The sequence below is a fragment of the Hevea brasiliensis genome, chromosome 8 (assembly GCF_030052815.1).
Source record: "Hevea brasiliensis isolate MT/VB/25A 57/8 chromosome 8, ASM3005281v1, whole genome shotgun sequence".
Lineage (NCBI taxonomy): Eukaryota > Viridiplantae > Streptophyta > Magnoliopsida > Malpighiales > Euphorbiaceae > Hevea > Hevea brasiliensis.
In genome coordinates, this window is record NC_079500.1 from 45,265,543 (window position 1) to 45,281,414 (window position 15,872).

The following is a 15,872-nucleotide window of genomic DNA, read 5'->3' on the forward strand; positions in this document are numbered from 1 at the left end:
TAGAAAATAGCATGCATGTATATGTAACTTTACATAGAGAGGGTAAAACATATAAATATTGTTATTGTATATTTACTTTTTTTTCTTTGTATTTTACACACCGTTTCGGTGCACAATAGGAGGCTAATAATAATGTCATGACATATGGGCGATAAATTATGTTCAAATTGGTCTGGACCATATATCGTGCAAAAAGTATATACACTCCAGTGGGGCATATACAAAATTGTTGATAAGAATGGAGCATGAGTTGGACCTATGCCTAGAAGCTCGACAACGCTCCTGGCCCACATGAGCTAAAACTGTGAATAGCTAAGTAAAAAATATGAAAAATAGGAAAAAAAAAAAAAAAAGAAACATTTGAACTACATTATGGCTTGATTCTTCTTAGCAAGATACGCAGGCAACTTTGTATCATGCAAAGTTCAATAAAAAAAAATCCAACTATAAAGACGCAGTTGAGAATTAGTAGAGCAATAATTTCAATGTTATTGATAGTTAAAGGAAAAAGTTGTTCAATTACATCAATTTAAAAAATGATTTGTTTGTCAAATGAAAAATAGAAAATTCTATGACTTCCAATTAAATTCCTTCAAGTCATTTAGTTTCTTTGCAATTAAATCACACAATATATGTACAATTTGCTAATCTTTTGCGTTATGTGCACGAGTAGCTTCAACTAAAGATATTTCCTCATGGATCTCTGAAATCAGACCTTGCTGCTTTTTATAATACGCTGATCAAATCCTTTAATAGAAGATTCACAAACTTAGATGCTCTATAGACTCAAAACTTTCTTCAAGTAACTTAGACGTTTTGCAGACTCAAAACTTTCTTCAAATTTTAAGTGTAAAGATCAAAGACCTTCTTCTCCTTGAACGAGAAGAAGATCTAAAGTCTTAATTTGAAAATTCCAAATCAACATTCTTTTTCTCTCCATCGAGAAGGAGAAGATTAAATCTGTTCAATCATCATGTTGGTGCAAACTAGAAGAATCAGATATGAGAGAAGCAATATTAAAGGCTGTATTCACAAATTTTATCAAATATAAATTTGTGCTCTATTATTATCTTTTGATTTTCAGGACACAAAATTTGTGTGTATTAACTTATTTAAATTTTAATGAAAAATTATTAATTAATTTATTTAAAAGTTAAAGATAAATTTATTTAGATATTATGAAAAAATATAGAGGCAAATTTGTGCTTTGCTCAAATTATCAAATTGTGGCTAAATAATTAATTATATCAATAATTTATTTTATTAGTACATTAACTTACACTATTAAATTTTAGTAGAAATTATTATTATTTAACTCTAAAATTTAATTGTTTTAACATTCTATAATTTAATTAAAATTTTAAACTATTTTTAAAAATTATATTTTAAAATATAATTAATTATATTTTAATAATTATTTATAAAAATATATTGAATTAATGGTTGTAATAATGCATTATTATTTTTTTAAGACGTTATAATATACAATTAATATATATTAAATAGCATACCAGTTCAATCCTGATTCAACTAACCCAAAACACTTGACCTCTGTCTTTACGATTTAATGATTGAACCGACTTTTAAAAATCATCATGGTCTGATTTGGATTGTGAATCGGATTGGGACCGATCGGAGTCAAATCTAAGATCAAACTGAGTTAAAGGTTCTAGTCCTTGGATCGAATTGAAACTGATCTTAGGGAGGGCCGGTTATGGTTCATTTCTTAGTGAACCAGAACTAGAACCGGTGGTTCCAAATTGAAACTCACTGGATTTGAATTTTTAAAATTTTATTTTTTTAACATTTTTCTGGTATTGAGTATATGATTTTGTGCTTCTTTAATTATTGAACCATTCTCAAATAAGTTATATAATAATTTCTATAAATTTTTAAAGTTGATAAGCATATTTTGGATTTTTAGGTTTGATTTATTTTTAAAGTTAAAATTTTATTTTTTAACTTTTCTGATAATTGCGAGCATGGACCATTGTCAAATAAGATATATAATAATTTCTATAAAAATTTAAAATTAATTAGCATATTTAGAATTTTAAATTCAATTTGAAATTTTTAAAGCTCTATTTTTTTAATTTTTTTAGATTATGTAGATGAGCATATTTAATTTTCGGACTATTCTTAAATAAGGTAGAAAATAATTTCTTTGAATTTTTAAAATTAATTAGTATATTTTAAATTTTTTATTTTATTGAAGTTCAATAAATTTAAAAATATACTCTTGAGTTTGAGTGTTTAAGATGTTGAAGTATCAAAAATAATATATAAATTTATAATTAATATATTTTTTATCTTAAAATAAATAAAATAATAATAAATAAGCATAACGGTAAGTAAATTTATAAATAATAAATATCATGAAAAAATATACATTAATTAAGTTTTATTTTTATAAGATTTATTTTATGTAAAATTAGTTAGATATTATTATATTATCACAAATTTATACTATAAAAACTTATAACTACCATTAAAATTATGATTTTAATTTTGCATACATAATAACAATATTTCTCAATTAATAAGAAAATTTTAAATTTTATTAATATTTAAAGTTATAACAATAATAATAATAATAATTTTAATTTTACCTTTACAATAAAAATATTATTTTAAAATTTATATCAAAACCGTCTCGAATTAGACGGGGATTAGACATGCTTTAAAACTAGACCAGAACCTTAATGGGATCGAAACCAATTCAAACGGTCTAAATCTGAGCCGGTTCCGGTTGAAGCCTCCAAGGAACCGGTTCCTGGCCAGGTCTAACCTCTGCCTCTACTACTAATGTGATCCCACACAAAGCACGAAAAGCTGAGAAACCGCCGACCTCAGGGTTCAAGAGAACTCTTCTCTGCCTCTCTTTGTCTGTACATATTGGAAGATAACACAAAAAATGGCGAAAGGGGATGATGCAGTGATGAGAAAGAAGAACAAAGCAAAAAGAAAGAAACTGAATGGAGAAAACTCTAATGTTTCATCTCGGGTTGCTTCCATTATCGCCGCCAAGAAGCGCCGCCAGTCTGGTAAACGCCGAATCTGTCAGGTAAATTAACTCTTTTTTGTTTTTCTAGAAGCGGGTTCTTTAGATTTAAATGTTGTTGGTTCTTTTATTTTTTTTCTTTAATTATAATTGTAGTCTGGTTAGTGCAAAGGCAGTTTTTTTCCCCTTCTGTTGCTGGTAGTAGGGCAGATTGGATTTGGAATGTTATTTGAAGGTGATGCATATGAAAATTAAGATTGCTTTTAATGAGTTTGAAGTGGTATGGGTGAGACCTTGAATCAGGAAATATTAGTGTTAATAGGATATTATTTAATTTTATTTTTCTAGCTATATTAATTATTAAACATGTAATAGAATTCTTTTCAATGAATTTTATGTGGTTTATGGAGCAACATGTTTCTGTGTGGGCACATTGGCTTGTGTCTCAAATGAGTTGCCTAGTCAAATTTTGCTCATGGGTGATATTTTTCATTTTGAGCATTGGTGGTGTTGTTTATTGGGGTGTATAAGCGTGGGTTTCTTTTGTTTTTGTTGCAATATTTGACAACCCTCTCTGTTTTGGAATGTTTGAATGATAGCCAAAACAGAGAAGTTTGGGTAGTGACTTGTCTATTTAGCTTAGAATTTTTTTTGTTATGTGATTTTTTATTAATGATTCTTCTGTATTTTTGTTTCGTATAGTTTTTTCTACGGCCAAATTTTGGTGATGGATTATATACGCTTAATGCCCCTTGAGATTTGGTTTAATATATGCCTTAATCTCTTGACTCTACGCTTTAGTCCTTGATGTATATGACATGAATTTCTCATTATACTTTAATCCTTGAGAATTTAAATTTAACCACATTTAAGTCTCTGAAATCTTAAAATTTGGTTGCACTTTAGTTCCTAAATTGTTATATTATAAAACACTTTGCACCCTCAAAATGTGCACCTTTCAAAAATTAATAGTGTAAGGGCTAAAGTAACTAATTTGAAACATTGCAGAAGAAAGTGTGTATTAGGCCAAAAGTCTGGAGGTTTTTAGTAATTAGCCTTTTATTTAGCAAGATTATTAATTAATCAACAAATAGAAACACTTGCACTAACAAATTGAAGGTTAGTGCAAAATTGTTTGCATTCTTAACGTTGTTCCAGTAGTATACAACAAATTTGGAAATTAAATCTGATTTTATTTTAATTTTTCATGTCCCAATCTTTTTTTGTTTTATATTGGTATGAGTCTTGTAAAAAATTAGCTGCTTCAGGTAAAAACCAAAATTGCAAATTATATTACTTGATGTCTCAGTAACTTGTCATGCTGACTCTTATGAAACAGGGAATGTGTTTCAGCCTTCCTACTCCTGATGATCCATTCAATGAGCGGCATGGTAAAATGGATTTTAAAGTAAAAGATAAGAAAAAGATTGTTCCAGCCCAAGTGAGTAGGGGAGTATTTGCTAGGGGAAAGAATGCTCATCTGAGTAAAGACACCCTTTGTAGGAATAATAGAGAGATAGATCATCTAGAACAGAAAAATGAGAAGCTTTTGCATCTGAGAAGTGAAATAAAAAATCCAATCATTTCAAATGATAATTTAGGTCACAAAAACCCTGTTGATAGTGAAACCACCAAGATTCAACTGAATCGGAAAGATTGTAATCATCAACGACAGGATTGCGGAAACTCAGATTGCCCATCGAAGTTTTTTGCGTTGTGCTTGAATGCAATAGAGAAAGCATTGCATCTTGGCGATGCCTATAATAATGAAGACAAACCTTTGTTCGTTAACCCTTGGGGACTTGAATTTTTGAAATGCTATTCAACTGGGAAAGATATACTGGACACAAGCGGATCTTCTTGTACAATTGAGCAAATTGCATGGATGGTTTCTGTTGCTGCTGATACTATTGCAAGCAAAGAGAAAGAAGGTCTATGGTTTGCTAGTCCATTTCTTCTATTCCTTGTACCATCCCAAGAAAAAGCTACCAAGGTTTGTCATTTCTTTAGGGATTTTTCTTCTTTTTTTTTATGATTTATAACTTTCCTAGAATATGTTTTTCTCTTGTTTTTATTGTGCAATGGCTGTGGCACTCGCATGTTGTTTTTACTTGTCTATTCATGAGAGTGGTACTTTATTTACACTTGATGCATGTTAGGAATGTTAAGACTATATTCAATATACATAATTTACAGAGAAAACAATATACAATGAACTCAATTTAAATGTTATATCTGAATGCTTCTGTTATGCTATTTACAAGAAATGGTAGTTACTTGTCTAGAAATTCTGATTGTTCACCTTCTAAATTATGTTAGGTACGTCTAGTTTGCAAACCGTTAAAAGATCTTGGTATACATACTGTGAGTTTACATCCGGGTGCCACTTTGGATCATCAGATTCGTGGGTAATACAATCTTCTCTTTTTTATTCATGTGTTATGGACTCATTTTTTTCCCCTCTGTGCGTGTGTGTGCATGCGCATGTGCAATTATGTAGACGTGTGTTTATTTTATTCTCCTGCTACCTATCAATGCTTTACTTATGGTTTTTTTACATATTTATTTTGCATTAAGTGAATCATCATGTCTATTAACTGTACATCTATTTGTACTGTTTTTAACAATTGACTTCATCTTTGTTTCCTCACCATATGCCTTTTCCTCTTGTATAGTCTGAAGAGTTGTGAACCTGAGTTTCTTGTGTCCACACCCGAGAGGCTTGTGGAGCTTCTTTCCTTGAAGGCCATTGATATATCTGGGGTCTCCTTCTTGGTAATGTTTTAACTATTTATATTAGGAATTTTTATTTGTACTTATCCTAAATCCTTCATTGTGTCTGATTATTTCATAAACAGTTTGTAAAAGGAATTATGTATGGAACTTTTGGAGACAATAATGATAACAGGTTAAAATGTCCCCAATTTTTTATGCATATTATTATTTTTCTATTTTCGGATAGTAATTTTTTTTTTTACTAAATGATGTTCTTTGTTCAATAGAAACTTGCAATACTGTCCTGAAAGATTGTTCTGCATGGTATTTTCTGTTTTTTGATAGAGTTACAAATCCTAACTGACAATTTACTAATGATAATCAGTAATATGGTTGCTAAATTTGTTAATGTTTCCATCGAGTCAAGGATCTTTGTGTGCAATTTTATTTTTACATTTTTTGTTGCTGAAATGCTCTACATTCTTTCCTTACAACACGTTTCGATCCTGCTTCTTTTTTTTTTTTTTTTTTTAAGTGTTGGGTGCTAATGACATATAACTTGTTTCAAATATCTGATTTTGGAAACTCTTTTCTATTTATTTATTTATTTCCAACAGATGGACATCATACTTAATTATGTGATCTTGGGTGGCACATTTAAGCACAATCTATGTTTGGCATCCTCAGCAGCTGTCTTTCAAATTTCAATACACATACTGTTTTTTGAATTTAATGATGATGAAAATATGCACTTTTACTATGCTGGTTTTATTCTACGACCAAATTATGTAATCAAGTTTTATTTATTTATTTTGTGCGTGGATAGGTTGTTGATGGATTGGATTGTCTTCATCAAGATGGTTACCTTGGTACTCTAAAATCCATCAGGCAATGTATTTTTGGGAATCCTAACACTGTGGTTTTCAACAATTTCTTTAGTTATGCTTGTGTTCCGGCTATGCAAAATCTTCTCTCAGGACCAATTCAGAGATTGTGTCTCAGTGATTCCATTTGCAGTCAAAGTGCATGCATTGTCCAAACCATAGATGTTTGCTTTTCTGAAGAAGAAAAACTTTCGAAGGTGTGTACACTGCAATATCAAGATGCCTGATATGTTAAATTCTTTTTGTGAATTGTAATATATGCAACCAAATTCTCTTCATATTCTATGTTGTTTTTATTCTGATAATATAGGTATTATATTGGTCCTTATTTCATATGTTCTATTCTGATACTTGGTCCTTTCAGAGAAAACTGTTATTTTGTGTCAAGACAAGTGCTTCCTTTCTAGGAATAACTTGTTCACTGTTTTTCTATATGAATTCTGAGGCTTGTAAACCTCAATGCATGAGGCATATTTAGTCTTTCTGTAGAATTAACTGATCATAATAAGAATGAGCGAAAAAATAGCATATGAAGAAATGTTATGATAATCTAATAAAATATTTTTATTCTTTATGATTGAGGATATTGAGCAGAAAAATATCAATTTAGAAATTGGTGATCTTCATTTAGATTTATATTGAAGTTATAATAACAGAGACACAAATTGTTATCTAGAAAGATCCGTGTTCCAAAAAAAACCATGACAAATATGGTAAGTGCTGTATTCATTCAACTACACAACTATATGCAATAGTTGGTTGTTTAGCAGGTGCGTAGAGGTGACTTAATTTGAAGTGAACTTCCTAGGATTCATGGTTGGCGCAGTTTTCCAATCCCTCATTGCTTTAAGAATTGCCAAATATAATGGGATTCTTGTTTTACCTCATGTTGAAATTAGAAAAGAAATTTTTTATACTGTGTCAACTATCCTAAATTCTGTCCTTTGTTCCATTTTGTTATTCAACACTCCCCTTTTCATCCAACTCAAGATGCTGTAGTTGGTTTTCCATTTAGCAGTTTATCTTGTTAATATTTAGTCATGGATTTAAATTGTCCACAAGTTTGTAGGTATTGGAGACAAGAATATCTCCATTTTGTTTTCCAATATGGCTCATGTATATATAGTTGTTTGTTCTCTTCCTTATGTCTTGTCAAGTAGGCAGCATCATGACTTTTATGGTAATATCAAATTGTTATGTTGCTGGTTGCTGGGATATCAACGGAATTCCCTCACGTCCCCCTTCTATTTTTTCTTCCTTTTCTCCCTTATTTATTGGGTCAGTTAAATCATGTGATGTTACATGTTAAGCATCTTTTGTTGAACTAGCAGAAATTGCTGACAAACAATAATTTTATAGGGCCTCCAAATTCTGCATGATACTTTTGAAGATTCACTGTGCTCCCATACTTTAAAGGTTTTATACATAGTTGGAGGAGATGGCAAGTCTGCTAATTTAGTTAAGATCCTTGAAAGCAATGGTTATTCTGTTTCAACTGGCTCCAATTGTGATATTCCAGATGTCAATAGCAGGTCAGTATGAAAGCCTTAAACCTTTTACAATATTTTGCTGTGTATGGATTGGACTGTGTTGTCATCTAGTAACCACTTGTTGAATTTGAATTCATCAGTCTTCAAGTTGAAATTCTGCAACTCTTTTACCGCGTGTTTCTTTTGTCTCTCATTGTCTAATACTTCATCTATTGTTTATGTAACTTACAGTAGTCTTTATCTTTTGTTCAGCCCTGATTCAGATTGTGGAACAAAACCCACAATCTCCATGATAAATGCAGAGCAAATCAGCACTGCTGATTTAGGCATCTATGAGATCGTAATTTTAACCAATATTGTTCTCTCCATTGACACTTATGTACAAATTCTCACAAGAATGGCTCGGCACACTACCCATGGTGTTTTGCATAGCTTTTTGACTGAAGAAGATGCACTACTTGCTGGATCATTGGTTGAAATTCTTGAACAGTGTGGGCAGGCTGTGCCCGAAGCTCTCAGAACATTGCATATTAGATCATCCATGTTAGAATCATGAAATTTCTTCCTTTCTTTTTTTTTTCTTTTTTTTTTCTCTCTCTTTTTTCGTAACTTTATATTCCTCCCCCACCCGAAAGTTTCCTTCCCATTCCTTCTACATCCAAAGATTTCTCAACCAGAAACAAGTGATTGAAATTGTCAGTTCAATATTTCTGTGCTTGAATCTCTTGCAAATGGTGCAATGATGATGGGTTCTACAATACAAAGCATTCTTTTTATTGGTGCTGAAGAAAATACAGAGAACAGCCTGAATCAAGTAGAGTCTGGCCAGTGTTACTGAGAACTCCTGAACTGGGATCCTTGATCACTGGTAATGATAATTATCGACACCCATAATAAAAATTCATTTAGTTGGCTTTTATTCTTGGTGGATACCAAACTGCATATGTTAGAAAGTTCTGTTTGTTGTAATTTTGCCACACACATTTCTTCATGTTCTGAAAAATTTTGGTTGACCCTTTCCCTCTAGCTTTGTCATTTATTATGTTTCTTCAATTTTCAGGTCTAGCAGTAGAGAGCTTGATGAACTCAAAAAAAATAGAAATGAAAATTCTTATGGAAAAACTTGTACCTTTTAAGACGAACATCTGGGTTTTATCAAGTGTATGGATTGAATTTAGAGGCAAGATTTTTCCCGATTTTTAAACTGACATTAATTTCCAAATTTTTGGCTAAGAAAGTAGTCTATGCATGTTGGCTAAAGCTCTACTCTTGCATAATTTGTTGTAGAAGATTTGAAATTATAATTTTAAATATTAACTTTTAGGGTGTGTTTGGTATGAGGTTAACCATTGTAATTTTTAACCATTATCAATGTTGTTTGGGTACTTGAGTGGTTAAATGTTAACCTTGTGGCTTAGGTTAATAATTATTTCTTTACCCCTTATTTGGGTGATGATTTATCATAGTTTCGTATTATATGGTGTGATTATGGTTTTATATTGTATGGCATGGTTATATCCTTCTTGTTTGTTTAAATTGTTCTTAAAGAATGGTGGTTTTGGATTTTATAGGTTTTCAAACCACCAAATTGATAAATTGAGATGATTTTAAATTTTTATATTCATATTTTATACTATAACCATTTATATATTTAAAACAATAATAATAATAATTTAGTAATCTTTATATTTATTTTACTATACCATCTAACCAAAAAAGAAATATTATTAGATCATCATGTATAATACTATTTCTAACAATAAAAAATAGCACTCGATCCAAGTAGGGTGTTAAGTGTTAAAAGTTAAAACTTACGGGAATAATATTTTACTCTTTTTTTGTATAACCATCTACTAAATATACCCTTATGTTTATAATTAGCTTATTCATTATTGGTATTAAACTGAAGGTATCGCTTTGCTGGCAATAACTAAATGGTGAATACGACAAGATAAAAATAAAAATGGTGGTTGGTATGAATAACTATGGTGATTACACAATTTGTATTATATTCTTATTTTTAACAATGCAAAAACAATTATCTCAAACTAATTAAAATTGATTATATAAATTATTTTTTCCAACAACAGACGACTTCTGCAAACTTTAATTTATCACATGATATAATATTTTCTATGAGATCCAAAATTTAATACCAATCTTAATGGGTAAAGAAAGAAAAGAGGAATGAGTGAAGAGTTTACCTTTGCTGCGTACTTCCAACTGAGGTCCTAACGAGAACATTTATCCTGAACATGGGGATCTTATGTTTTGATTATAATGTAAATTTGTTCTCATCAAGATTCAACCGAATGCCTATTTGGCTGTTTCTCTATGCAAAGTCATTCCACTGGGAAAATGGAATAGCATAAGATTTAAACAAAAGAGAGTATGCACATTGCGATCTAGTTATCTTCGAGAAATTGCCACCCATTGTAGGATTTCCATTCAATACTTAAAAACCATCAAGCACAGGGGTTTTTTGCCAAATCAAGGGGAAAATTAATATTGCTTAAACCTGTGTATATAGAAAATATTTTCCAAATTTATTTTAAAGAATAATTTAATAGAAAAGCCAACAATTTTAGTAATGGCTTGCATATCTACAGTAAGTAGTACAATATTAAAAAAAAAAAATGAAGCCTGTAAAAAATCATGCATGCCGACACTCATATTGTTGACATTACACAGAATCTTGAATGCCAACATTAGTATAGTTTTGGCATTTTCGAGAGTTTTGTACGCCAACACTATGCACAAATAAAATTGCATACAAAGTGATACTGTCCTCAGCTTCAGAGGTTCAGCTTGAGTGCCACGATCTATAAATAAAGAAAAGGCCCTATAGCAAATCATTGCGACGCTCAAATTGATGAACCGGTTCAAAGAGAATATGGGTATCCATCTTCTAGGTCTTCTTTGATATTTATAGGCTTTTAAGAATATTAGTTGTTACATTTGTTATGGAGATAATCTAAAATTTGTCAAGCTGAGAATATCTCCTAAAAATTTGGCTTTATCATTAATTGATGCTACTTCTTCGGTATATGTTTTGTTCAGCTTGATGTTATTGATTCCTTTGTTATTGCTCGGTCTAGATTTAGACTCACTCGTTTTATGATGAGCTCTTTTATTTTAATTGTCATGTTGGATATCTTGTTTTTCAAGCATTGACACTTTAACTATCAAGTTAAATATTTTGACTGAGTAATATCATTACAAAGTGTCAATATTCCAAAAATGGCATGTTTGAAAATCTTCTTTCTTTTATTATTATTATTATTATTCCATCTCTTTCAAGTGAAAAATTCTCCGAAAATCTAAAATTGCCATTTTGTGAGGGAAAAATAAATGTTTCAATTAAAAATATTGTCAATGATTTGAGTTATCCATCCAGTTGCTATACATAAATGATTTCAAATTAATTTGTGAGTTACAGATATTGTGAATTAAATTATTCATTTTTATTAAAAAATTACTTTTATTAATTTAAATTTTGAATGAAAATTCAAATCCTTAGGGTTAGATTATTTGGTTGAATTTATAAAAATAAATAAAAATTTTATTAAAAAAAAGAAAAACTCAAAATAAATATGAAAATTTATTTAAAAAAATCAATCTAATTGGATCTGCATTAGATTACATTATTCAAGTTATCGAGTTCACCTTAATACCATTAATTTTGTTACAGATGGCAAAATTAATTGTAATGAGATAGGAACTCCCTGCCTCGCCTTGATCTTCATGCTAATATAAAAATCTATTTTATATTATTTATATAAATATAAAAAAATATATTATTTTACTTTTTCAAAACTATTTTAAGTATCAATGAATTTTAGTTTAGTAATATTAGAAAGGTATCGTAAAATCTCAAATTTTCAAATTTCAATGGAATCTAATTAAAAAAAATTATGTAATTTTATTATTTTTTTTATTTATAATTTAATAATATGTGAAATTTAATATAAATATTTACATTATTTTAAGACAATTATAAAAATAAAAAATTAAAACAAAAAAACCCTTCCCACTCTTATTATCTTTTTGCTCCACCTCGATATCTATTTTTCTTTTTGGTAGAGATAAAAATATTCATTGCATGACAAAAGATCAAGGCTCAATACAGTGGAGGGGCATATCAATAATAAATGCTAGCTAAAAACCAAGAGTTCTAAAGCTAACAAAAGAAGCCCACAAAAATAACTAGGCAAAATAGTTAAAGTAAAAAAGGCCCCAAAAAGCAACCTAACCCGGTACAAGCAAGTGGTTATAAGTCCAACCAAAACTAACCAAGCCCTAGCTATGGGACTCGACCCATATGAGAAGGAGCCCCAACTTCCAATAGAAGTAGCATTGCCATCTCCACATACTAAAACCCAGCAAAGCTCTTATCGGGAAGACGAAGTGGCAGATGAACCACGCAGAAATCAAATGTCGAAGTCGACATATCCAACGATTTCGATAGAAAACTCTTCCATGAAGTCGAGTTGCCAAGACCAAGAGCATCGAGGCACACAACCATGGTCGAGAATATGATTTGAACCTAATGGACATTGATAGGCGATGAACAGAGCTATCTTAGCTCTTGCGGCCTTAAGGAACTATTTGTTATTGAGATCAACACTGGGAAATGTCTCAAAGAGGTGCCATGCCTACTAAAGCATATCAACCCATTGATCCAAACCTTTGGCTCCATAATAGCAAAAATCCTCACTTCTAGTCCCCTAATTCTGCTTGCAATACTCAATACTAACCAAACTAACACACATACAGCAAATCAAAGAAACCCTCTCTAAACAACACCAGATGCACCACACAACCCCAATAGAAATGAGTAAGGCAACCACATCTTGAGTAAGGGAGGGAAGTCTTCCCTGCCCAGAGGGGCAGGAGAGACCACACAACAGCAAATAAGAGATAAGGCCGAGCCTTAGGAAGAAGAAGCTAAAAGAGAGAAAAAGAAGAGTGGCGAAAGAAAAAGTAGCCCTCTTACCTTGATATCTAATGGTTTAGGGATGAAGATGGCAAAATATAATTCTGTTTTCCTCCATTGTCAATAAAGGAAATATTGGCATCGATGATGAAAGACCAAGCCAATTAGTTACCCAAATGCAATTTGGGTGTAAAATTTTTAAAGATTTCTTTCTCAAATATTTTATGTGGAGACACTGATCTATGGCTACAGTTGGTAAATAATATGTGATCAACCATATACTAAAATTGATTTTGAGTTAATATGCATGATTAGCTATGGTTTCGCCATGTTTAATTTCCAAGGGTCATTTCTAAGTTTTATAAGTTATTTTAATTTGAATAATTTCAAGTTTTATACTAAATAAAGAAGTGATGAATTACTTGAAATTGAGTAAATTTAAATTAGATTAATGAGTGGAATTAAAATTTAATGTGATAAATTACTTTAAATTAAATAAATTTAAATTAAATTAATAGAATAATTAAATTTAATAACTGCAATGTCAATTATTGGAGCTTAAATAAAACGATGGAAAAAACGTAGTTTATCTTTGAATTTAAAAATAAATATATAGATATCACCTATTTATTATGTGAGTTTTACTATATATATATATATATATATATATATATATATATATATATATATATATTATATCTAATTTATGATGAACCATGATGAATCAGATCCAAGAAAGAATTTAAATGATAAAGCATCTTCAAAACCCAAGAGTGTGGTGCAAGCCATTTGGAATGACAATGATTATAGAGTCAAGCAGATGAGCTATTTTAGCATGTTCAAGATTCACAAGTGTAGTGGAAGCTTTTTGACCAAATATTTTGCAAGAATATTGTAGTTATGTAATTGGTTAGTTGGGAAAATATATAGTGGAATCCAAATACTATAGCACATAAAAATGATAGTCCATCAGCCAAGAAAAAGATGATGAGATATGGTTGATGAAACCATTCATATAATGATGCTTCAATTGCTTGGTAAAACTCTCTCCCAATCCATCCCCATTACTTTGAGCTAGACGTTACATCTCTCAATGAATCCCATCTAACACTCTTTACATACTTAACTCCCAAGTTTGCCTACAAATGTCCTTGCATCAATTGCTCTAAATGCCCCACAAAATTGTAGTGCTCTTTCTTTTTCTTTTTTCAAATTAATAGAAGAAAAATCAACAATTTTGAGAAATTAATAGAGTTAAAGATAATATATATATATATATATATATATATATATATATATATATATATATTAATTAATTAGTATATATGATTGTAATTTCAACTTCTAAACTCTATTTGTTTCATAGAAAATATTTTATCTATATTTTTCATAGAAAATATTTTCTAAAAAATTTTTTTCATAAAAGTATTTTTTATTGTTTAATTGCAATATTAAATTAATAGTATATATTTATTTTATACATGTATAAGTGTTTTCATATTTTAATAAGTTTTTCAAATTATGAAAAAATAACTTAATTTTCCTTTTAATCAGAAAAATATTTTTCATTGACCCATTTTTTGAATGCACCAAATATTAAAAATACAAAAAAAATATTTTTCATAAAATAAATAAAATTTTAAAATATATTTAATTTAAGTTCAAAAATACCAACAATATACTTAATATATATGAGAAATATGGAATTTTTTTTATCTAGATTTAATTTATTGTAAACTTAAAACATGATATAAACAATGAAACTTATATATTTATATATTTAGTCTATAATAAATCATTTTTAAGTAAGTTTTTCTCAATACATACACTTTACTCGATAGTGATATTAATTATCATAGTTCAACATTTGTGGTTTCAAATAACTCTAGTCACATTGCTACAAACATATAATCCATCACTTCAACTGAATTCTTCACAATCAATTTCATCAAGGGATGGGAATCTCTTTGTAAAAGTACAAATACTTTTGAGAAGAACAAGAGACTTCATGAGAAAAATGAAAAAGAAAAAGAAAAAGATTGGAATTCTACAATAGTAAAGGCAAACATGAACTTATAACTTCTTTCAGTAATTAATTTTTGGACGCATGCATGTCTTAAGTAAACAATACAATTGTGATTGCCCCGTTATTGTTCTCCTGCTTTTCTATCAACTTACTTGGTCTAATGCAACATGCATTGCTATGAAGTTCTCATTCTTATATCATGATGACTAAAATGAGAATTGATGCTTTCCTTTGGTTGTACCAGTAAAATTCCTAAAGTTTGCTCTTAATCAATATATATATATATATATATTGATTAAGAGCAAACTTTAGGAATTTTACTGGTACAACCAAAGGAAAGCATCAATTCTCATTTTAGTCATCATGGACACCAACATAATTTTTTGTTCTTACCTAAAATCAATTATTTGGTCATTAATAATCTTACAACCACTTACTTTCATGAGACTATGGATCCCAAATCTAGTTGGGTATATATATATTGATTAAGAGCAAACTTTAGGAATTTTACTGGTACAACCAAAGGAAAGCATCAATTCTCATTTTAGTCATCATGGACACCAACATAATTTTTTGTTCTTACCTAAAATCAATTATTTGGTCATTAATAATCTTACAACCACTTACTTTCATGAGACTATGGATCCCAAATCTAGTTGGGTCTCTTCCTAATTAGTTGTTATATTATATATTTTTTTTTTCTATTTCCTTTAAAATAAATTATTTATAAAAAAAATTTAATTGAATTCTTACATAATCATATTTAATTTCTATTTTTAAAATTTTTTTAAGTTAAAAAAAATAAATTCCTTCATTCTAA

General features: G+C 29.5%; 1 protein-coding gene across 2 annotated transcripts; it reads left to right on the forward strand.

Annotated features, from left to right (window-relative positions):
- Positions 1-2,805: 2,805 nt before the first annotated feature.
- Positions 2,806-9,300, forward strand: LOC110632601 (ATP-dependent RNA helicase DBP3). 2 transcript variants are annotated; one of them, XR_002490678.2, is made up of 8 exons: positions 2,806-3,064; positions 4,341-4,994; positions 5,321-5,409; positions 5,677-5,776; positions 6,543-6,797; positions 7,960-8,132; positions 8,343-8,958; positions 9,151-9,300. XR_002490678.2 is itself a non-coding variant. In XM_021780877.2 (7 exons), the coding sequence occupies exons 1-7, from the start codon at positions 2,915-2,917 to the stop codon at positions 8,644-8,646; spliced, it is 1,725 nt and encodes a 574-aa protein (XP_021636569.2). In that variant the 5' UTR covers positions 2,806-2,914; the 3' UTR covers positions 8,647-9,300. The 2 variants fall into 2 exon arrangements, 1 of the variants encoding a protein (XP_021636569.2); XM_021780877.2 differs by having other exon boundaries at positions 8,343-9,300.
- The last annotated feature ends 6,572 nt before the right edge of the window (positions 9,301-15,872 follow it).